General features: G+C 37.0%; 2 protein-coding genes across 3 annotated transcripts in view; one reads left to right on the top strand and one right to left on the bottom strand.

Annotated features, from left to right (window-relative positions):
* LOC140926754 (calbindin-32-like) overlaps positions 1-775 on the top strand; it is a 17,112-nt gene extending 16,337 nt beyond the window's left edge. Inside the window, exon 10 of one of the 2 annotated variants that reach the window (XM_073376455.1) lies at positions 468-775. In XM_073376455.1, coding sequence (XP_073232556.1) covers positions 468-578 — 111 coding nt within the window. In that variant the 3' untranslated portion in view covers positions 579-775. The remainder of the gene's footprint in view (positions 1-467) is intronic. The other variant, XM_073376454.1, reaches the window with a different exon arrangement.
* Positions 776-2,446: 1,671 nt separating this feature from the next.
* LOC140926752 (calretinin-like) lies at positions 2,447-20,110 on the bottom strand. Its single transcript, XM_073376453.1, has 10 exons — positions 19,958-20,110; positions 19,774-19,844; positions 15,400-15,489; positions 9,326-9,418; positions 8,249-8,383; positions 7,322-7,377; positions 6,022-6,061; positions 5,156-5,212; positions 3,146-3,217; positions 2,447-2,590 (listed from the first exon to the last, which is right to left on the bottom strand). The coding sequence occupies exons 1-10, from the start codon at positions 20,055-20,057 to the stop codon at positions 2,465-2,467; spliced, it is 840 nt and encodes a 279-aa protein (XP_073232554.1). The 5' UTR covers positions 20,058-20,110; the 3' UTR covers positions 2,447-2,464.
* Between the last annotated feature and the right edge of the window lie 5,087 nt (positions 20,111-25,197).

Below are 25,197 nucleotides of genomic sequence, written 5' to 3'. Positions count from 1 at the left end.
GAGTTTTGAACTCGAAGACTTTTTCAAATTTGTGCTTGCGTGATCAGCGCGCGAAAAACCAAACAACTTGACGCCACAACCATGTTTACATACTCTCATGCAAACACTCCTCTCGGCCAATCAGAGCGCGCGTACTACCTTAGTTATTTTATAAAGATGATTGGTGCATTTAATTACCGGCAATTGTTATTACTCTCCCCGAGTCCGATCCCCCTCCTCGTCACCTAGAGCGTAGTGGCGAATCTAGGCCAAACTGAAGCCCGGAGGACTGAAAAAAAAAAAAAAATTGGGGATCGCCACCACCACCCACCGCCCCCAACCCCCCCACCTCCTATCTCAGGTTCTGGATACGCCACTGGAGGGCGTACTTTCCTTTCGACTGCTTTTTTTTTTAAATACTTAATTTTTCTTCTTTTTTTGCTTTAAGGAAGTTAAATTTCTTTTCATCTTTTCTCTTTAATTCACAGCCTGGCGTTACGTTTGAAAAGTTTAAAGAAAAAAAGATGAAGGCATTTGACAAAGACAAAAACAAGAAGTTCAACAAGAAGGAATTGGAAAAGATTTTAAATAGTCCGTAAAACATCATTAGCCTAAACAGAAACTGACAATATACTATTGCTTTAATATCTTCCCCGTTGTAATTTACACTGTATATAATTGTTTGAGCTTAATGCTGTCTTCGTGAATACCAAATGTTTGATTCTCACTTGACGTAAATCAATCCTAAAACGCGTGCGTGGCGGGTATCGTCAATAAGGCCTTTTGTGTGCTAAGTACGCATCAGGTAGTTGAATTCAAATGTTTTATGAAACAGCTTTAATCATCAATAAATTGTAAAATATGAACATGAATGTCAGTATTAATTGAATTCGATTTAGTTTTTTTTGGTGTGTGTGTAAAATCATTGGTTTCAGAGGTTGTATTTTCGCATTTTACTTCTTCGTAGTATTCGGGCGTTTCATTTTTCGCCAATTCTCTTATATTTAATTTCAATGACCCAGCAGATATCAGTAAACAAAATTAACAATAATAATTTGAATGTGGTTATTAAAATGGTGGGATTTAGCATCAAAGTGTAAGCATCAATTTTTACGTCTTTGATCAGTATATTCCACATACGATTGATTAATCATAATTCTCATTTTGTTCAGCCTTGAATAAATCTGCTGATGAAAACTGTCTTCTGGTGGTGGGGAATTTTATCAAAAAAAATCATTGAAGTAGAGAAGAGAGAAGGGTCTCTCGTCAAAATAGAGTAGTACCTCGATCACGATAGCTAACAGTATTGAGGGTGGTACGTAACACCGTCGAAGGTACACAGTGTATAATTCGTGGTATTTAGGCTTTAATTGAATTTGCTAGCATACGCTTGGCATAATTCTTCATTGACGAGCATAATTTTCATGTATTTTCCGAATAAGGCACTGCAAGCGTAATTTGCAGTTGTGGCTAGTTTTGTAGCTCAGCAGTCAAAATGCTCGATATTCTACTGAGTTAAATCAACATCACTATTCATTCAAGAATTCACTATATATGATAAACCTCTTTCGAAAGGCAGATGACAACTTTACTTCGTCATTCGTATTATTTATAAGACAAGGAAAAGCGAGGATTGGCTGACAGTTTCATATAACTTTAATGATTACATAATTATATACCGAGGTATAAAACCAGAGGAATGTCAGTGACTTGAGCAACTACAAGGACATTTATCATACTAGAGAAAGCATTGTGAAGACTATAATTTAAACATACAAAAAGCTTACGGTAAAAATGAAAAATGCTAAATACTAGAAAATATGAAAGGAGCATTCTCATTGAATCATCTTGTCTATCCACCTAGTTACTTTTTTAGCAGTAAGGATTTAGAAATCTGAGGAGGGCTGACAGATAATTCGTTAGATTTCGTGTTTTGCAAAGAAGGTGTGGCCCTAGGAGCCCCTGATCGAGAAATCCAAAGAAGAGTCACAGTGCAAGTTTTTCCAAATTATGTGACCCTGTGAATCGCGGGACATCTGTATACTTGACTATTTTTTCTAAATAGATTAAGACGAATTTAAAAAAAGGTATGTATGTCACATAGTTTTGATAACTTCCTTTACTCCCTCTTTTGCTTTCGGAGAAAGCAGTTAATAATTTTGAATTTTTCTGATATTTGCATCAGCAAATTAAAAAAGGGGTTGTTTTTCCCTTATGATGATGTAATTTAGAAGATAAAACTTAACTGGGAACCGGCGCTCTGGTAATTATAAATACTAGGAGGCTAACAAAAAAAATCTTTTTCACCTCTTACGAGCCTCTTTGTGGGCACTACGAAAAACGCCTTACCTTATGACACAGCCATTCCACATTCATGGACTATGGTGGCCAGATAATATTCGTTATCTTGCCTAAAACCATACAAGATTCAATACGAAACAAATTATATATATATATGTATATCATATATTGTATTATATGTTGTTTATTCATTCATATCCGATAACATCAGTGCCAGCTCGCATCGGGAAAGTTTTCCGTTCTTGTCTCGATCACTGACTCCCAGAAGTATATCTCTCATTTTTTCCAGTTCCTGGCAACTGTCTGGTTCCTGTGGAAAATTTTTTATGGACTTGGATGAAGTAAGCAAAAAGACCAAGTCTTAAACAAATGTTTTACAACTTTGGAGTCGTTTCTGTTTCTTTCTGGATAATTTTTTACTGTTAATGTTAAAATGCCTACAATTTCACTGTTTTATGAAACAGAGCCAAAAAATTAAGTTTTTAGTGTTATCGAGGTACCCCCATTCAGACCGTCAATTACGGATACAAAGGGATGTTTAGTCAAGCAGATATTTCTTCTTTATCCATTGAGTTGAATGTAATTGGGCTATTTCTTTTTCGCAAAACGTGTTAACAGTATTTTGCCATTTTATTCAGCTCTACCAACTGAAAACAACTCAATCGTGTCCCTAACACTTCTCGCCTCCTCTCTCTTTATGGCTTTTATTCTGTTGTATTGACGTCATTTTATCGGATGCAGTAAACGTCTTTAAAGTTGGTAAACGCTTTCGTGCGAATTAGAAAGAGGATTTGAACTAATCGAGACGAAGAATGAATAATAAAATTGTGTAATACATAAATAAGAAACAACAATCAATTCTTACCAATCCCATCTTTTTCATGACGTCACGTAATAGAACTAAGAGCTCAGAACTATCAATTTCACCACTTTTGTCCTGTAAAGATATAGAAATGATTTTACTTAATTAATCATACGTATTAGGGATATGATAGTAGAAATTCAAACTACTTAAGAAAAATAATTGAACCCGGTATGACAAAAAATACGAAAGTGACGTTGTGTTTTTTAGACCGAGTACTATGGCACAGCGGTCAGAGAGCGGAAAAAATAAGGTGGAAGAGAGGAGGAGGGAGAGAAGAGGGTTCTTTAATTCTCACTCCCTGCCCCATCTGCCTCTCTGTCTCTGTTTCTCCTTGACATCTCTTTTCGCTGTTCACACGAACTGAAGGCAGTTTAATTTTGAACTTATAGTTATTAGAGAGCCTTAGATTCTGAGACGAGGAAGACTACGAGTACGAGATTTTCTCAGTACTAAGTAGTGCGCGCCCGTGAACCAGCGTCGTTTTGGCCGGAAAATGTGGTAACCGTCGTCATTCTACTACGCGTTTTAGCGAGAATGTCGTAGTGGTGGGAACAAGTTATCAAATGTAAGAAGTTTTATCATTTTGCTATCGGGTGAGGGCTTATTACTTCATAGAACACGCGCAAAACGTTAAGTTAAATCTCGTACTCGTACTCGTACTCGTTCTCGTCGTCAAATCTAAAGCGACACTTGGCATACAAGCAATCACATTATCATCAAAGTTGATTTTACCGGCCTAGGATGACTAATGACCACACTTTAGGCACCACATTAACTTGTCTTCAATGCAGTATTTCAGTCCTCATACACTGTAACCAGTATCCTCTTAAGTGACAGACATTGAAGACATACGTAAATTTCTTGCTAGGCGCTACTTGTTCTTTTAAGAGAATTGCTTATTACCTTATTCTCCTTTATTTTCGCGGGACTTAAATTTCGCGAAAATTTTCTCGGCAAATTTCGCGAGTCTTTAATTTCGCGATCGCGGAGAAAAATTGTGTTTGCAGGGAATTTAATTTCGCGAAATTGACAATTAAGTGACTTTATTTTTTCTTTTTTACAAAAATTGTACGTTAATCAACAATTGAAACAAAACCAATATGCTGTCCCTTAGCGGCAGCCGTATTCCTCCAAAAGTCAGTCTTACAGTAATGAAAAAAGTCTTCTTGTTCTTCCGAGTCATTATCGAGTATCGAGAGTATCGTTACATGTCCCTCCTAAGAGATCTCAATATAACCTTCAATCTCTTCAAATGGATCCTCAGGGGGAAGACTAAACGATTCCTCTAATAGTTGGGTGATGCCAGCCTTTTCCCACCCTTTAGCGATGTGACAATTTTTAAAATTTTTAAAACTAAACTAGTGAGCAGCACTCTGCCAACTGTTGCTGTAAAACTTGTTTATTCTCCTACGCGTTTCGTCTAACTATCGTAGACTTCTTCAGGGAGTTTTACAATCAAGTACTAAACGCCTGTATTTAAGCCATTATATGACTAAAAATAGTGATGGTCGCAAACCTTGAAGGTTTTTTGCCGGATTTACGAAAAGGAACAGGCGCAGCTGTGAAATTTTCACGCAAGGCGTGAGAAAACTTTGGGGCCACGGTTTCAGCTGAAATAAGTAACAAATAAGTTTTACAGCAACAGCTTGCAGAGTGCTGCTCACTAGTTTAGTTTGAAAAATTTTAAAAATTTTAAACATTAACATCTTAAGTTGATAGATGATAGCTCCTTGTACTAACACCTTGTGTTAAAAATTGTTTAGGACCCTTGAAAACACAAATACATGATTTTCTATGTCCATTAAATTTCGCCAGAGCAAAGTTCGCGGTCGTTATTTTTCGCGGGTCTTTAAGTTCGCGAATTTTTTAAAATCGCGAATTTAAGAACCCGCGAAAATTAAGGAGAATAAAATTATGTCATACTGTTCGCTTGCGATTTGAGCCGCAACACTGACTTGATCGGGTACCCAAGTCAAGATATACTCTTAGTACAAAAACATAAAATCGTACCGTGTCATAATGGTCAAAGATAGCATCAAAATCATCTCTTGACAAGACTTTCTTTCCCTAATGCAGAAAAAATCAGACACAGTTGAAAAGACTTAGTCAAAGATAACCTCCTCGACGCATACATTTGGTCATGATCTCAGTAACCCACAATCAATTTTTTCTTCTTTTTTCATTATCATTATTATTTAGTCAGATCTGAATCCCGTGGGAAGAACTTCAAACTTATTCTTCAGTTAATCAGAACAGAACTAATTCAGATGAGTTGTGTCAGGAAAAATCAGAAAGAACGCTAAATTCTGACAATCTTAAGGGTTAAAGCGACGACCGCGTTCATAGTTTGACAACGTCAGACGGTGCTATTGTGGCAAAAACATCTGCCCATAAAGGATGCTGCACGTTCAGAGTTCTTGTTTTGCGTAAAAAATGATGCTTTATTATTGTTATTATTATTATTATTATTATTATTATTATTATTATTATTATTTGCTAATGTCTTCGTTATCGTCGTCTTCGTTCCTCTAGTTAGCTAGAACGTTATCAAGCAATCGCAGTTCTCTTGATATGTGACGATTTCGTTAAAAACAGACGATTTTGTTGAAAATGCGCGAAGAAACGACGGAACTGGATCGGAATAGACTATGCATAAATGTGAACCAGCCTGCGACTTAAGTAGAAACTTGTACTTGTCTACTTACAGGAATTCCGATTAAGCGTGGTGAATCTTTAGTTTAATATGAACATGCCAGAACTCCGGCATTCCCTTTTATTTTATTCATTATCATTCTTCATCAAGGTATGTGTATAATTTCTATCTTTTCAATTTTATTAACACATTTATTCATTTTATTTATTTAGCGGCGATATACCTGGAAGTTCGCAAAAAAGTTTTCTTCCTTAGGCAGGATCCTAAAAACAGAAAAGAGGCACTGAACAATCTATTTTATATCTGTTTGTTGGTCTAGTGGTTATATATAATTATATTTCACTTAATTTTGCTATGTTTTCTTAGAATACACAGTGATGCTAAGGCTAGAATAATGTAGTTTTTATGTTGAGCTTTACATCATGATGTTGTGGGTGAATAAATAACAGTGTGCACTACGAAACAAGTATCTCACTCAAAGGAAAGTCCACGAAGCAAAAAAGCATACATTATTATACCCTTAATACTTTTGAGGGGTAAACTTCATCTTTTTCCTACATCAATTTAATAAGAAGACATATTTTCGCTTTAAAGTTTTGAAGAATTACTACATGCATATGACGTTTTGCCGCCATCAGCTAGTGAGCTTAAGTATCATCGACGCCGACGGCAACGAGAACGGCAGAAAAGCAATAGGTTTAGATTAGGGAGCTTAAGCAACAACGATGGTGAAGGCAACGAAAACTTCTCTTACAAAGTTTATTCCATCTCGTTCAATTCGTTCAATGTTGGCAATTTTTTCTGGATTTGAATTCTATCAGACTATCAAATTTCAGGGAAAGAAAAAGGAAATCGTTTTCTTGTGTTCACGTCCTCCACAAAAAGTGACATTAGGCATTTTCACGTCGTAGTCGTGCAGTGACGGCAAAAAAATGTAGAAAAATGCGTGATGCACGTGCAAAGTTGTTGTTTTGCCAATCTAAGCCTATTGCTTTTTTGACGTTCTCGTTGACGTCGCTGTCGTCGTTGCTTAATAAGCTCCCTTTTAGCAAAACAACAACTTGGCACGTGCTTCACGATTTTGTGTACATTTCTTTGCCGTCGTTGCACGACCATGACGTGGAACTGCCTAATTTCAAGTTTTCTGCAGGAAGCGAACAAAAGACACGATTTAATAAAAAAAAATTCTTTTTTCAAACTTAGATACAGTCCTTTAGAATTCAACTCCCGACAGTTGTCAAATTCAATGACATAAAAAATAGTAATAATAATAAAAAATAAGCCGAACGATGAATTTTGAAACGTAACAGCGTGAATTCACTTTTTAAGATACGTATTCGCCATCGTCGTCCTTGCTGATAAGCTAACTCTTCCTTTATACAAAAAAGAAGTTTGTTCCTGCGAACACTGGCAACCAAGCATTGTTTCAATGGCTTAAAATGGCATCAAGGGAAAATTCTGTAGTTAAAAAAAAGCCGAGTTTAAGAGCGTGAAGTTTAAAATAATAATTTATCGACACTTACTGGGCTAATTCCTTTAGTCCTATTTTGCCGTCCTTGTTTTCGTCATATCTATCCATCTAGCAGACGCACAAACAAAACATGACGTGTTAGATGAATAACGTAGTGCTCAGGCGAAAATCAGCTTGAATAATAAGATACGCCAGTCTTTTTCTTTGACAAATTTTCTTGCTCCAATTGTTCGTTTGGCAACTTGTTTCGAAAGGCCTAGGACCGTTCAAGATCTAACAAAACAGCAAGTACCAGAGACATTGGCCCCGATTACCAAACCAGCTGCATGCTAAAGAAAGGCGACCAACAGCATTACAAGCTTCTGAGTGCGCTTTACCTAAAAAAACCCTTAAATTTGTTACAAACCTTGGGCTTGTAAGTGTTTCTAATTATACTGAAGAAACATAACTTTAACGCAGAATATATCAGAATGTTTAGCCCTTTCTGTGATAATGAACCATTTTAGAGTGTACATGATAATTATCCGGTATATTAAGACGGAATCCACCAGGAAATTATAATTTTATGTGGACAAAAACCTTGAAGCAGAATAATTTAAAGAATATTGCATTCTTTTTTATCTTTTTCAAGCACTAAAGATGTAATAAATCATCTGTAATAACACCAAAGAAAATTTCTCATGGAAGTCCGAGAAAATGAATGTCAAATTTCACAAGAATTTTGATTACACATGTAAAATTCTGAAAATTTCATGTGTAAGATGTAATTATGTGAAATTTGACATTCACGTTCTCGGGCTCCCATAAGAAATTTTTTTTGGCGTTACTGCAGATCATTTATTACATCTTTAGCCCTTGAAAAATGTAAGAAAGAATGCAATATGCTTTAAATTGTTCTGGTACAAGATTTTTGTCCACTGAAAATCAAATTACTCAATGTCCTGGTGGATCCCGTCTTAATTTGTAAAAAAAATTGTACCATAAAAGATTTGTAGTCAGCAATTCGCTGTGGATTTAGATTATGACCACCCTGTTGCAACATGTCCTTAAGAAAGGCGTCGATCTCATCTCCTTCCAAGTAACCACTCATGTCACTATCATAATGGTTCCATATCTGCAAAGAGATAATATCAATATTGTTTTTCAATGAAAATTCACTAAAATTTAACAGAAATGGAGAACCTTGCTTTCACTTGAAAGAGTATTTGAGTACTGTACTTTCTATCTTTCTTCTCTTTCACTTCTTATTTTCTCCTTTTATTCATAGTTACTTTCTACACTGATCCAGTGACGTGGAAAAATGTAGTGTCGATCGATATAGCTAGTATTAGTGAGTGGAAAGGTTAAAAAAAAATTGGAGGCATGCTTAAACTTTCAAGATCAGAAATAAACTGATTCTTAATGCTTTAGGTCTTGATATCGTGGATAAAAAAGCTATCAGAGATTTCGACTTGGGACACGCCTAGGGCATTCCATATCAGAAGTAAAGGGAATTAGGAGTAAACACGTCATAAGGTAAAATAGCCAATACGGAGTACGGTTAAACTATTTAGCCAAAGAACAACACAATTAAATGAGAAACTGTGATATGTGACAGTGATCGAAACGCGCCAATGACATTACGAGTGTTCATAGCCAATATTACAGCTTAACTGACAGATGACAAAAAACATGGCCACTTAATTGACCAATCAGGTCACTATACAGAGTTGAATACCATCAACTGACGTGATACAACTCAGTTTGACTCTGAAGATGACTACCGCACAGGTTATCGAAACGTGAGTCACGGTCAACAATAACAGTCCTATCAAGAGCTCTTTGTCCTATTCAGGACTTCGTTCACCTGGACGATCATACTCAACCTAGCCTACTTATGAGTTGACTCCTGGGTTCAAACCTTCACAAAAATAAAATGTTTGAGCCCTGGGGCACTTCACATTCAGCCCAAAATTCTGGAAATTTCGGTTAGAAATCAAATGGAACGGACCATTTCGGTTCGGACCGACGGGAATAATCAGCAAAGACGGCAAAGTGCAGTTAAGTGGTTACTTACCTTTATGAATTTAATGCTGTCCATTGAATCCAACTCAAATTCAGTCCGGAACTGGTTAAGGTAGTTTTCCTCTGTGGGAAGGATATTCTCAAGCTAGAAAGGACAACAAAGACTTAAATTATTACATGTGGTCATGTTTTTAAAGCAGGGACCAAATAGTCATTGCGGTCACAATGTCATGAGTAACATTTACTGGAAAATTTACTTTTTTACTTGCTTTCTCATCAACCCACCTAAATATTACCTACCTAAACCTACCTACATAACTACATCCTTTTGCTGTACAAAACAAACGTTATTGCTGGCCAGCAAAAGCAAGAGACCGCACACACTATTCTGACCACTAAGCGGGCAAGATTTTCGTGAAATGGCGTTTTTTTTTTTAAGTTACAGTTGAGCAGTTATTAATTTTAATTGATAACAGACTCAGATTCAAAAATTCTCATTGTCAAAAAAATGTGTCTTGTGGTTTCGATCGCATCGCCGGGTTTGTTTCGGTTCAGTAAACACGACCTCGAATGACCTCTTTCGGGTGGATGTTGAAAATTACTTTCGGTGTTTCTTATTGTATATATTCAACTAAAGAAAAACGCGCTAAAATTCGATATAAAGAATAACTTATGACCGCTCGGGCAATACATCACGGCCTCGGTCTGATATTTCCCTGTAATAACCGAAAGAAAGAGGTTAATAAGTGGTATTTATTGCTCGGAGATAGGCCTTATAAGCAAACAAATCCTGGAAGAAATAAATCGGAAACTCGTCGACGTCACAAAAGTCAACCAGTGGAAGAACACATCCTCTGTGCTTCAATGGTTCAAGCAGCTGGCTAATAAAGGCGACTCGGCATTTATGTGCTTTAACGTCGTAGAATTTTACCCCTCAATTACCAAAGCCCTCCTAAAACACGCCCTTGACTTCGCCTCTGAACACCTGAACATCTCAGCCAACGAACGACAAGCAGTCATCAATTCCAAGCACTCCCTGCTATTCAGCAAAGGCCAACCATGGGAAAAGAGAAATTCAGCATCAAATTTTGACGTAACCATGGGAAGCTACGACGGAGCGGAGACTTGTGAACTGGTGGGTTGTTATCTCCTGTCGCAGCTAAAGCAGATCCCTGGCATCGAAATCGGCCTTTACAGAGATGACAGGCTTGCCATACTCAATCAAACACCAAGGCAGATAGAGAGAGCAAAAGAACAAATATGCCAAATATTTGCGAACAACAACCTAAAAATCACAGTTGATGCAAACAAGAAAGTTGTTGACTTCCTAGATGTAACACTGGATTTAAACACCGGAAAATTCGAACCATACTCCAAACCATCCACCACACCCCATTAGCAATTAACCGGCGGCTATCCAGCATTTGCTCCGTACCAGGAAGCATTACGAAAGAGTGGCTGTGCTTTAAACTAGAATTCAAGCCACCACCACAGAAACCACCATCACAGAAACACAAACGACAAAGAAATGTTATATGGTTTAATCCACCATATAACAAAAGCGTCAAAACCAACATCGGACGTGCGTTCATCAGCCTCATTTAAAGATCTTTCCCAGCGGGTCACAAATTGAGGAAAATTTTCAACAGGAACACCATAAAGCTCAGCTACAGCTGCATGCCCAACGTCTAGTAAATAATAGATAGCCACAACAAAGCCATCCTGAAGATAGCAGAAACAGCGCAGACACAGAAAAACGAAGGCAACACGTGTAGCTGTAGGAAAAAAGAAGACTGCCCGCTGAACGGAGAATGCCTGGTAAGTGAAGTCGTGTACCAAGCCACAGTCACAACCGGAGACAAAAAAGAGACATACATCGGTCTCACAGCTACTCAGTTCAAGGCAAGATACAGAAACCACCTGATTTCATTTAGACATGAAAAGAGAAGGAATGAGACTGAGCTGAGCAAGCACCTGTGGCAGCTAAAGGAGGCAAATAAGGAATTTAATATCACGAGGAAAAATACTCGCCAAAGCAAAATCTTACACCAACCATACAAAACGTTGCAATCTATGTACAACAGAGAAGTTCTTTTTAATCTGTAGGCCTCACATGGCAACACTGAACAAGCGCAACGAACTTGTCTCTACAAGCAAACATCGACGCAAGTTCATCCCAAGGTACAATCGAACATGTGAAAGGCAGAGATTGTAGCGCGAGCTTTCGTGTGACTTAAGTTTCGTATAAGAGTTGTAGGCGATTGAGAGCAAGCGCGCGCTTTTCATTTTAAAGTTTCTTACAAATTTAAATTTCAAACGTTATATGTAACCGTTTTTATCACGCGATCATTTTTTTTGATGTAGACCCTGACGCTTCAGTGTTATAATGGAGTTTAACTGAAGGGTGGGTCACCTTCTCGGTGGCCTACGAAACAGGCTTGTATTAAACACCCATGCACTCAGGATTTGAGTAGTTCACCTACTGGTCTATACATATATAATATATTTTATATGTCAAAAGCTTTGCAATTAGCCTCGCTTTGCAACCCAGCTCTAAGGCATCTCGGAAACGGCCTGTTCTACCTGATTCACAATCCTATTTTTTGCATAAAAGCGGTTGAAAAATGATTTGACTGATAATGGCCTAATGTGTTTCAGCCAAGGTTTTTAACTCAGGGAAGACGAAATCGTTACACCTAAAATTTTAGCATAAAAACAAATTAAAAATCGATTCTCTACTTTCCATTGTCAATTAAGATCATCAGTTATTGTACGTTCATTTTTCCGTAAGGTCAGTGCTGCCTTTCTAACAGAAACATCTTTCTGTTTTTATCTCTCGCGATCTCTTCGAAACCAAAGCTGCTTTAATTTCCTATGAATCTAAAGGGATCGCTGAACACGGGAGATCGAATCATCGCACCAAATATCTATCGAAAGGTTTAGCGAAGGAGTTAAAGAGTCTTCAATTCAAAAGGGTAAGGCCTGTGCAATCATCCTGAATTTTTTTTTTTGACCAAATGGCGGCCATGGGGAATCATGATGGAATCCGCAAGTTATAGTCTGCTCTTTTCTCCAGCGTGAAATTAAAAAAAAAAATATGCAGCTGTGCAAACCCAATACAGTTTAATAGTACGTAGAAGACCACCCCTCTACTTTGGTGGAGTGGTTTGGGTGTCTCAATGAACCATAGACCTATGTCGGCTGAAGTCTTTGACGATCCTGGTAGGGCCACCTATGCTGAACAGGTCTAAGAATAGAGACTAGACTAAGTGCGGTCCCCTGGTCCTTCAAGTTGGGGGTTGGGGGCTGATAACCCTCTCCAGTAAAACCCTGTTGTTACAGAAAACCAGAAGCAGAGAAAATTCACATTATCAACGGAATACTGTGGCCTGTCCTCACAAAAGGAGTGACTCTATAATGCGCGGGGGCCAAAGCCAACAGGACGCCACCGAGCTGAATAGGCCACTGGTACACCCCCAAAACATCATAGAGCTCGGAAACTGGAATGTACGTACACTGTACAGAAGTGGTAACATTGCGCAGCGAACGAGAGAAATGACCAGTAGAAACATAGACATCATGGGTATTAGCGAAACACACTAGACAGGTCAGGGAAAAATGCAACAGACGGAAGGATCCGCCAATGAAAGTGATACGAATGCATGAGCTGGGACAAAGAAATGATAATGGACAGAGATTGTGCGAATTTGTGATATGAATGAGCTAGTTATCGTAGGAACAAACTTCTAACATAAGAATGTCCACAAGACAAGATGGGTATCGCCAAATAGGATAACTACGAATCAGATAAATCACGCACTAATTGATAAAAGACTTAGGAATTCAGTGAAAGACACTAGGGTTTACAGCAAGTGACCATTATCTTATATGCACAACAGTGAAATTGAGGTTGTTTAACCAACCGAAGGAAAAGAAAAGAATTAGAGTCAAGTACGATACAACCAGGCTAAATAATGAAAACATCTTGAGAACATTTAGCGTAGCCCTGACACCAGGTGCTTGAAGATGAAGGGCTAGCAGCAGAGGAAGACGAAGAAATAGAGCGTGACTTTCAAGTGATGGAGAAGGAGTACCCTGAGGTTGCAGAAAAATTTCTAGTTTGACCACGAAAGAGGAAGAAACCATGGATCAGTGACGAATCATGGAACCTTGTAGACCGAAGGGAACAAATCACTAAAAATAATCCCAAGCACACGATCAGAAAGAGTCAAAAGACAAATTAGTGCAAAGTATACAGAAAAGGACAGAGAGGTTAAGAGGAGTATAAAAGCAAATAAAAGGAACTGGATGGAGAGCATTGCAGATGAAGCAGAAGAAGCTTTAAAGAGGAAAAGCGTAAAGACACTAAATATGCGGGCTCGCAAAGATTCTGTGCAATGACAGATCTAGACAGGGCACAACGGTTCCAGACAAAAATGGAAACCTCATCGGTAGTAAAAGTGAAGTAAGGGCAAGATTGACTGCAGAAGAGATAGAAGTAAACTAGGCGAGGGCGAGGCAGCGATAAAGGGATTACAGAATGGGAAAGCACCGGGAATTGACGCCATAACAGCAGAGTTACCGAAAACAGACAAAATTTTCAGCAGAGAAATACATCAACTGATGAAGTAAATATGACAGTATGAGAGGATCCCGAAGAGTTAGACGCGAGGGCTAATCATCAAGCAATCAAAGAAAGGAAATGCCAAGCACTGCAAGAATTGGAGAGGTATAACTTTACTATCTGTTGTGGGAAAGATGTATGCAGGATTATTATCGATAGGATAAGAAGTGGTGTCAATGACCGGTTAAGGAAAGACAGGAAGGATATAGATAAGGAAGAAGGACGACAAAACAAGTATTTATACTGCGGAGCATCATTGAGCAGGTTACCGAGTAGCAAGCAACACTATCTGAACTTCATAAAATTTAAAAATGCGTTCGACTCTATTTACCGCGAAAAAATGTGGTCAATCATGAAGGAATACGGAGTCCCATAAAAGATCATTAGAATGGTAAAAATATTCTATGAAGACTTCATGCAAGTGTGCTGTAGAAGACTAAGGAGAGATAGGCATGTGGTTTGGCATTAAAACTGGCGTCAAACAGGGATGTAACATGTCAGTTGTTTTGTTCTTGATTGTTATGGATTGGGTAACGAGAAGGACCATTGGTCGTGGTGAGAATGGTATTAGGTGGAAATTCAGATCTAAATTAGACAACCTAGACTTTGGAGATTATGTAATGCTAAACTCTTCTACCAAACAGCAGATTCAGGATAAAACAGCAAGAATTGAATACGCAGCCTGACGAGTGGATTGAGAATCAACATGAAAAAGAAAAAGGTTATGAGAATTAATGTAAAGAACCAAGAAATGATTATGATAACTGGACAAGGAATAGCAGAAGTGATGAATTCACTTACTTAGGAGCTCCAGTTAATAAGGAGGGAGGTGGTATGAAAGACAAGAAAAACGGATTCTCAAGAGTGAGGAGTGCATTTGTCAGATGAAAGAGGATCTGGCATTGCGCTCAAAATTAAGATATCCTAAGAAGAACGAAATTAACTGAGACTGCATAAAACACTGGTAAAGCCAGTTCTGCTGTACAGGTGTGAAACATGGAAAATGAAGAAGTGGGACGACAGAACAGTGGAAGTGTTTCATAACAAGTGTCTACGAAGAATCCTACAGATCCAGTGGCAGGAACATGTCAATGCTTAAGAGCTGTCAGAAAGAGCAGGCATTTAACTTGAGTGAAGAGGTTAAGCAGCGTAGATGGAAGATGATGGGATATTATTACACTAAGACAGGACCAAAACGACGACTGCAGCATGGCAATAACTTGGGCACCAGAAGGAAAAAGAAGAATGGGAAGATCAAAAACCACCTGGGGGCCGAACGGTTGAAAAGGAAAGAGCAGAAGCAGGATGGCAATCGTGGGAGGAAGTGAAGACCGTTGCGGGTAATTAAGATAAAAGGAGGGACTCCGTGAAGGCCCTATGTGCCACGAGGCACGAAGAGGATAGATGAGATGAGAAGAGTAAGAAAGGAACCCTTCCCTCCTTCCCAGTAAACCAAAACAAACGACAAAACCTTTAAGGGAAAGTCACTGAATCGTTCTTACCTCGCACATACTAATTTTCCCATCCGAATTATCATCGAATTTTTCTAGTATGTACTCCTTAAACTTTTCAACTTCTTCTTGCGATGGTTTCTGAAATAAAAGATCTTAAAAAGTTAAGCTCATAAACAAGTACATGTAAAAACATAGTTTGCAAACTGCCAAGTGTTATAGGCCATTTGCATGATGACGTCATTTTACTACAACCACGAGAATCCTTTAGGATTTTGCTTTCTTGTGCTAATTGTTGGGGTTTTTCTTTAGTATTTTTACTTTAATCCTCATTCAGGGATTACCAAATTTAAACATGAAAGAAAAAAAACGAAATGAACCCAAGTCTCAGTAGTAGAAAGACGTCATTGGCAATAAAACAGCCTATTTTTCCTTTTTTTTTTGCAAAGAACGCTCACACTTAGCCGAAAGAGACAGTTATCCATCAGACGACTAATTGGTCTAGATTATAAATTCGTAGTACGAATTTAGAGGGATTTGGAGTTTCGATAAAGGGAAAAATAGGTACCAGTTCCCTGAAGTCAAAACTCAATAAAAATCCATCTTTGATTCCGCCTAGATATAGATTTAGAGACAGACGAATTATAAAATTTCTATGAGAAGTGCTGACCAAATTTCGTCTAAACACCGCATTTATATCTAGACGAGTTATCCGTCTTAGACGGATAATTCCTACAAGACGAATAATTTATCTCTAGTATAAATTCGGCCAAATAACGAGTTACAATTTGGCAAGGTTTAACTTGGTGATCATACAATAGCGGGTATAACGTCATAAGAAGCCAAATCTTCAAATCTGGTAGCAGAAATGTGAGATTAAGATTTAATAATGTGCCAAATCAGTGAAGTCTATCATCCATTTTTCAATAAAATCTAAGATGGCGTCGACTTGGCTGATTATTAATTCGTATGACGTCAAGAGTCCACTAAGCAACATAACCTAAATAAATGCACTTTACGTTTTTTCATCCTTTCACTGTCAGTGGACTAATAAGTTTGCATTACTGCGTAAAAATCATAATTCTACTCTATCTGTTTCCCCAAACCAGTAGTTTACGGAAACAGATAAAACAGACTTTGACTAGATTTAATATAATAGATTCAGCTCCCAGACAGTGACAATCAAATCAAAATTTGAAAATAAGTAAATTTCCCTTTTTAAACTTATTAATTCTGAAAGGAAAAAACTTGATTGGATTGAGGTCCAGCAAAAGAGTAATTAAAGCTAGCATTATATCAAGATGTTAGCTATATTAGAAATACTAATATCAAGTGTTAAATAATTTTATATCAGAATTAAAACACATTGAAAAGTCTGCAAAGCTGTTTTTCCTACCGCTTTATGAAATAAAATCATTAAGTAAGTACATTTCATCAGTCTATCTGGTATATGTTCACGAATAACCTCTGTATAATCAGAGAAACAGGTTCGGCAGAAAAATCTCTGGCTGTGTGATATGTCACGAGATAAGTAGTAAATTTAATTCCTTGATGCCACATGCAGAGGCACCCAACGAAAGTTTTCAAAATATCTGTTCGAAGAAGAAAATATTGCTTAGAATATATTATAACTTGAGAACGACAAACATTTCTGGATGATTATACCATTTATGTACGATTTCGAAGTCTATCTGATAAATTCCCTATTTTCCCATTTATCATTTTTTCACTTTGCACCCCCTAGGTTAAGGTGTATTTCGAAGTAAAAGGGAAAAACAAAATTTTCGGATTGAAAAATTAGATAAAGAGAGGAATGATAATGAAGAGAGCAACCTTCGTAAGGCCCCAAATTAATATTGCTCTTAAATTTTCGGGAAAATAACCCTAGAACCCTAGGACTCAAGTTGTCCCAATGGATGACCGAATAGATGCCCCTTTATAGCGCTGTTTAAGATGAATTTCTTTGTATCTAAAAGTACTCTGGATAGCTTAGAGAGTGTTTCAACAATGAACAAAAATCTGTGTAGGAGCAAACCGTGCCCCCGCCCTGACATATGAAAGCATTCTGGAATAAAATCGCGCTGACGACCGTTACCTCACCGAGCTGAATCAAATAAATTTCGGACTTCACAGTAACAACAAAATGTCTGTACTTAGATAATTCTAGTGGGTGATGCCACAAAAGAAAGGTCAATGGCATGGCATGGATGAGAGGAGATCATTCCACACTCAGCAAGGTTTAATCCAAGCTAACCCGATTAAAACAATGTCGTGTTTGATTTAGTATTCCATAAAACATGGCTAATGTTTTTTTAATAATTCTGGCCACCTCATTTAGAGTGAATTTCAGAAAGCTTTCCCAACAGACTGTGGAATTTACAGTCCTACTTTCAACTAAAATAAACAAAGAGACCAAAGAGAAAGTTCTATGAGCTTCTTCTTCACTTTAATGAGGATTTTATAAAACTTGCCATTTTAGTGAAACCTTAAAACCACATTGATCATATAACGATCAAACTGACAACATTAACGGCATTTTCTCACATAAAATTTTAAAGGCACCTCAAAACAAGGAACATGTAAACAGAAGCTTTTTTATTTTCTACATGTTTTTTCTGGTTGTAAACTAACATAAGATGTTAGTATTTGGACCTATTTGGCGGAAATGAATGCTTCCCTCATCATACTTCTTGGTGCCTACTAACTTTTGCAAAATCTAATAGCAAAATAATTTATTCCAAAGCAGATTTTAAGAACCACAAGAAAAACAAAAATAAACGAAACAATTTAAGTTTAAACCACGTTATCTAATATTTATAAACTATAGTCTGCATCGACTTTTCTAATGATCACTTTATATTATTTTATGCCATCAACACGTCGCATTTGTGAAATCTATTTCAGAAAGAAACAAGTCTATTTTGTCATCAAAACTACATTTTAGTATTTCAAAAGAATGTCGCTGTTGGTAAGGACTATCTGGCCAGATCAGTCTACATATAAATAGTATAAAGGCAGTCAAGTTCTAATAAAAATTCCAAGAACATCTTGATATTTCAGTTTTAAAATTACCCGTCTGACCGATCATTTCTGTCTTTCGGTTGCCCCGCGCTCTAAAAGAAGTTCGAAGATAAAATCTTCTAATAATGAATACGTTTCTTTCTGTGGGGCCTTTTGAATAATTTTGTGGTCATATTAGAGTAAAATATTAATCACTAACATCACAATTACTATTACCCCAAAGATTAAGAAATGTACTTATTATCTACAAAGGCCGCATTGTTCCAAGAAAGCGAGAATGATTGTTCTGAATAATTTATATGAGTGAGCGTCTTAGATCCTTTTATCCTTTTCTGATATTAATCATCGGGTTTGTTCAGTACTTCACACTTATTCGTTCTAACATTTAAAGGTTCAACAACTTGAAAAAACTGTTTTTTGCCCGCTGTTTGCAGAGATAAGTGAGCATGTTAGGTGGCAATGTAAATAAATATTCGTGATGAGCAGAACTATCAATAAATAATACCCATCGTGGAAAATAACCTCCAATCAGATCGCATGCTTTAATAAAATCTGTGAAGATAAATGTGAAAAGAAATGAAACACCTAGCCTCCTCAGTCGAATATTTGCCTTCGATTAGACTTGAATGGCTCTCGTTAGCAAGTTGTTGTTAACGTAACCAATTCTTCAAATCTTTGGGGTATTTAGCAGAAATGGCTTTCGCAGCAAGATACTACATTATATTGCCAAACAGTTCACGAGTTTTTTTTTTTTTTAAAAAAAAGGAACCCCTTAAAAGATATCTTCAGCATTACCATGTCTCCTTATGGCGGATGTTTTCAAAAAGCAGCAATACTGTGAACGAAGACGCCATTCAATGTGGGACTGTTACACGCATCTTGATAGTTATAACGCAAGTTTGGTTTTAAATATTTACATTTCCAAAACAAAACAATTTTTGTGAATATAAAACCTTTTTTTGCAAATAAAATATTCATACTTCAGCTTATTTAAGAACGGAAAATTACGGTGAAAAAATATATTGTATTTATTTGAAATACTTTCACGGGAAATTCAAACAAAAGAACTGATAATTTATCCCAACCTACTTTTTTGTTACAATTTTATGGACTTTGAAATTTGATCTGTATGATCGTATTAAAATAAATCCTTTAATGTATTCGTCATATACTACGATCCAGCTTCAAAAATATAACATTGTTTTTAAAAATGATACTGAGAAACCAACGATATATAATTTTAAGAAGAAAACGGGCCTGTTTGAATTTTGTTCATACATCGTGTTTTTGAGAGTTATCCTTTATAAGAAATATCACGTTGAAGCAAATTTTGGTTGCCATTAGGTACCGCTTGTTCGCCAATATTCAACCCTTTTCTTTTGTGCATAGAGTATTTATATTTACCTCATTTCCCGTTTCTTGCAGAAGGGTTATCATAAACGAGTTCAATTCGTCAGCCTCGATATAACCATTCCCTGGATAAGGAAATATGTACATACTGGCTTAAATGAAACTCTGATGTGTTTCGCTAGTCAGTCAAGCAGCGATTTAAGTATAAGCTACTGAGATTTCGCGTGTAAAATCTTACCGTCCTTGTCGAATTCCTTGAAGACTTTAACAAATTCTTCAGAGGTGAGTTTTACGTCGCTCTGAAATTGCAGCATACAAGGTGATTTACCGGCTTCCATTTTGCTGGCCCACAAGATCAAAATAACATAGACAATGAATACAACCCGGCTTTAATACTCACCAGAGGTTACGAGCATGCGTACATTACGCAAGCTCGCCTAATGATAATATTCAAATTTGAGTCTACGGGCGTAAAACAGGTGTATAATGTGTTTAAGAAACAAAGAACCCAAACAAAGAGCAGTGAAAAAATATTTCGCCGCCGGCTGAATGTTGTTTGTGGCCCAACGTAAGAAATATCAGTATTGGTTCATAGGATTTGTAGGTCAATTTTTTGGGTAACGCCACATCAATATGGTCTCTCATGCCGCCAAGCGGCGGTCACAAGATAAAACAAGAATCAAGTGAACTTTGTTTGGAATCGAATGCAAATCAGATATGTAAATTAGTCCATCGACGAGCTACTTTACGCAAAACAAAACAAATGTTTCAAGGACGTCTTTAAAAACAAGATATTTAGTCACATCTTTCTGCGGATTATCCCATGCGGGTAAAATACCGTGTATTTATGGGTTTATATTAATTATGACATTCGATCGTTTTTCCTCTGCATGAAATCATTTATATTATTGATGAGTTCCAAATTAAGGTTTTGCTGTCATGTGACTACTTGGAAACGAAAATTTAGCCTTCAGATTTTATAGAATCGAAATCCGAGCTCGCTTATCCTTTAAGATATTTTCCCTCGCTGATATTTTTTACGGTCAAAATGTCAAAGAAGGAAAGAGAAGCATTCGTTGATCATCTATGTTGGTTGCTTAAAAGTCAATTTTCAAATAAATATTCCGAAATAAATCTAAGCGCGCATTTGAACAGGTCTGTAAATTCAGTTTATCTTGAGGAACGTAGGTGAATGGGTACCTCCCTGGCGAAAATAACTCATCTATCTCAACTAATCGAAAGGAGATTCAACTTTACATTCACTATCTTTTGGAGATCTCCAACACCGTGTTACGAGAAAACATAAATGAGATAAACTAAAACCACAATAACCCTATGCCCCTCTTCAAATTTGAAGCGTTGAAATAATATATTTAATTATTCTTACTACAAGAAAGGGTTTTCCCCGTGATTTAGATATAAACTCTCTTCATTTATATTTATTTATATTTATATCCCTGAATCGCAAAATATACTATGCATACAAATCTTTTTGACAATGAAGAACGTATTGCCGGTGAAAGGAGAAAAAAGGCGGGGGGGGGGGGGGAGGAGAAGAATTGATTACTTACACCACCAAGGGCTATAAGTAGGAATTCACTTACACGACAACAAGCAAAAGCAGGATCACCCATGACTATTTTAGCAGTCGCGACTGAAATAACATTATTGCAAGAGAAATTAAATTTACCTCGATTCTGTATTGGTAAGTTTTTTTTTTTTTTTTTTTTTTAACTCTTACAGACTGACTATTTACCCGAAAAATTAGGAATACCCACTGCCCAGATTGAAAAAAGTCCACTTCCGGTTGACGTGCATCAGATAAAAACGTCTTTGCTTAAGCTCACTGATGACTTTTTAAGAAGTTCATAACGGGCCGCTGAGGACAAAAACGAAGTCATTTACACATGAATATCGTGCTTTATACGCTTTTAATACAATCCGATCGGCCAATGCGCTTCCAAAGCGCCAAAGCACTGGCACTTATTCCAAGTTAAGCGCGTAAATTACCATGTTTTGGTGTCCGTTGCAATTTTTGCTAACTCGAATGGTTTTCCCATAATCATGTCGCTGAAAAATACTTAATATGACCAAATTAATAGCGACGGTGCCTATTTGTGCTCCTGTCGACAGTAACTTTAGGGAATCAATTTCAGAAGTGCCCATGAAACATGTAATTTTGATATGTCCGCAGAGAGGGTGTGTATAGAATGTTACGGTATATTTGTGCTTGCTTTTGTCGCCTGATACCAATGGAAACTAATCGATCCAACGTCTGGGGAATGACTCATAATAAACTAAAGTCGTACATAGGCATTTCCCACTTCAAATCCGTTTTGTTGCCTTTAACTACAGCTAACTGGTGTCCGCAATTTTTATGAAACTTCAGTTACCGATTTGTAGGCAGATCAAAAAAGGCATAGAAATAAATATAGCGAAATATTTGCATCGGGTATTTAACAGTTATTCCACGAGTGCGCGTTGGATATGAGATGGCCAAAGAAACGTGTCGCGCCGAGTTGACGATAATCATCTCATATCCAAAAAGCGCGAGTGGAATAATTGTTTTATTAAAAACGCCCACAAAATATCGAGAATTCTTCCCGACTTTATTTGTAAAATCAACCGATTTTCAGCTTGTTTTTAATTTTGAGCAGACGCGTACAGTTACCATATTTAAAGACCATGGTATAAAGGCTCATATACAATGATGGCTAAGCCAATCAGAGCTCTAAAATTGCAACAAATCAGACCAGCAGTTTATTTAACTACAAGATGTATTATTGAAGGGTAAAAAACCAAAATTTCGTTAACATATCTTTTATCTTTAAAAAGGTATGGCCTTTTTTATCAATAGTATTAGAGTGATGTTTTGTATGGCTAGAAACAGGACAGTGTTGCATTACATATCTAGGTTTTGTTTTGTTTTGTTTTGTTTTTTTCAACTTAGTTTTCTTTAATTTGTTTAAAATGAAATCCGTGGCAGACTAAGGTCTGAGTCAGTTTAACATTTTAGTTAAGTTATTAGCTCAAGAAATGGAAAAGTCTAGTTATTCTGCCATGATGTATTTGGTCTGACCTAACAAAATATTTAGAATGTAAAATTTCTGTTTTGTTTTTATAATTATTTCTTTAAAAAAGGCCGTCAGAGGAAACATAATTTTGCTAGATGTGTAGGAAAAAAGTGTGGTTGTCTTGTATATTATAGTTTGAAAACATGTGATCTAGTAGAAAATGAGTAATTATCAAATAAGTTTCGGTAACGGAAGTTGCAGGAGGAAGATAATATTTTAGGGGAGCTCCACCCGCGCGCGAAGCGCGCGCGTGGACGGAGCCCCATAGCTAAGGAAATGTGGTAATCTACCCATCCGAGAAAATTTGGTAATTACGTGACCGTACGCCCGACCGTCCGTCCGCACCACAGGGAAAACAATGTTTACTCTCACACTTTCTAGCTAGTTTGGGAGCCCAAGAGAAAACTAATTGCACAATGTTGTGATCAACTGACAGCTGTCAAAAAAGGTTATCCGCTGACCAGTATCACCTGACCGTACCGCGGGCTTAAATGTCGACCCATCGTGGTCAAGTACTTTTTTGAAGTTATCCGCTGACAAATTACCAGTTTCAAATGATCGCGGGCTCAAGTCTATTTTTTCCAATGATTTATATGAAATATGTTGTGTTTATGTCACTATGGCCCCTCACTGTCAAGATCTTGATTTCAAACTGACCCCGGACGCGAAAACTCAGGCAGGTTTTTAAAAATACAGGCGGAGAAGACCTTTTCTTACCATGGTCACGCGTTGGTCACGCTCTACGTCCGATTTTTGTACTCTGATTGGTCAAAATTTGACAGGTGAGTTCATGCGGAAAGTTTATGCAGCGTCTTGAAAGTTGTTTACTTTGACGGCTGAAGCTGACAGAGTTTTGTGTCAACTTGTGATGTTTTTAACTGTCTTTTTCCACTGGAAGTACAAAATGAAATACAGCTACTATCAAGAGTCTTCTGTTATCCATGGCTGGTTTGTTTATTGGGTTTTTGGTTGAGAAATGCGTCGCTTGTCAAAATTGGGTACTAGTATTCCGATTTCGGATGGCATCGTTTTCGTTTTTCACCTTGCTTAATGCGTAAGATCCTTGATATCTTTCAGGAACTGAATCTCGAATGGTAAGCCTGAGTAATTATTGTATTTGATGTTTGTTTTTGTTATATCTAATTTCATGAAGTCGAGCACAGTTTATGCGGCAAGTTTTTGCACGTTTGTAAGATTTGAGTCAATGATCTGACCTAGTATCAGGTTTGATTTAAGCTTACAGAACTTTAAAAGGTCTTCAGATATATTTTCTCACGGCAAATAGGAAGAAAACGTTCCGAAGAATATTTAGTTATAAATTTGGCTGTAGAAAGAAACTTTGAGCGATTTTCTTGCTTCGAGGAGTTCATCTTTGAAAAAGGCAAACACCGGGAGGCCGGCTGCAATTAAAACAAAATAAACTTAAGCTTTAAGCTTAAAGACTCAGGATTTTTAGGGACAATATCTTTAATACTTGTCTTCGGGAATGAAAATTGTTGTCTCTGTAAATGTTTCACCGAATTATATTTCTTTTATTGATTGTTAGTAGTCCTTCTTGCAATTTTAATCGCTTGTCCGTGGCGTTTGTTTTCATCGTTCATGAACATCGCTTGAAGGAGTACTTAAAAATGTCGCGCGTATCAGACGCTTTATAAGATTACACATTGTTATAACTGAAACCATTAATTGACAAAAAATAATGATAATAAATTCGTGATTATGTTGAAGCGTATCTCTGTTATAAAAGTTCATTCAAACACTCGACCACACACTGACTGTACGGGTGATTTTGAATTTTTTTTTTGAACGGTTTCTCTAAAAGCCCACGATTGATCGTCCTAAACATGAGTGCAATTTGTCTTGAAAAATTGTGAGACACCGTATTCTGTCCGAGGTCTGTATGATAAATAGTACTGTTTCGCCTCAGATGTGATATATAAAAAGTATAAAAGGTTGGTTTACACACCCTCAGATTTGTTGGCAAGAATTTGTAAAGTAAACCTGTCGAACGCAAAAAAATTCGGCCTGATTTGTTTTCCAAGAATTTGTTTTCGAAGCCTAATCTACTGTGATCACGAGCCATTATGGCTCTTGAATGTGATCGAAGATAATGTTTGCTGTTTTTTTGGGTGTACATATATTTAGGCTATCAACTCGATGTAAGATGTTTCACTCTAAAATAACTTATCCTTTCCCTCAAAAGTGACATGAATGTGCCCTTAAGTTAACTGATTTGTGGATTACAAGTTTATTGTTTGATTTAAAATATAAATTTATTAATGGGAGCTTCGCTTTTAGCCCTGGCTAAATCTATATATTATTTCTCTTCCAATTGTACTCACTTTCGGGATACAGACCGTCTTAAATTAATGACAATGCATATAATTCAAGTTATTCCATTAAA

Source organism: Porites lutea, chromosome 2 (assembly GCF_958299795.1).
Source record: "Porites lutea chromosome 2, jaPorLute2.1, whole genome shotgun sequence".
Lineage (NCBI taxonomy): Eukaryota > Metazoa > Cnidaria > Anthozoa > Scleractinia > Poritidae > Porites > Porites lutea.
Note: the sequence above shows the minus strand (reverse complement) of the source record. Positions and strands in the feature narration are given on the sequence as shown.

What these genes read in the sequence shown, in the direction of transcription:
- LOC140926752 (XM_073376453.1), bottom strand. Translation starts at nt 20,057, where the DNA reads ATGGAAGCCGGTAAATCACCTTGTATGCTGCAATTTCAGAGCGACGTA. An exon ending in GGAAAATTAGTATGTGCGAG is followed by an intron (nt 9,419 to 15,399) that starts GTAAGAACGATT and finishes TGTCCTTTCTAG; the next exon opens with CTTGAGAATATCCTTCCCAC. An exon ending in TCTTTGACCATTATGACACG is followed by an intron (nt 3,218 to 5,155) that starts GTACGATTTTAT and finishes ATATCTTTACAG; the next exon opens with GACAAAAGTGGTGAAATTGA.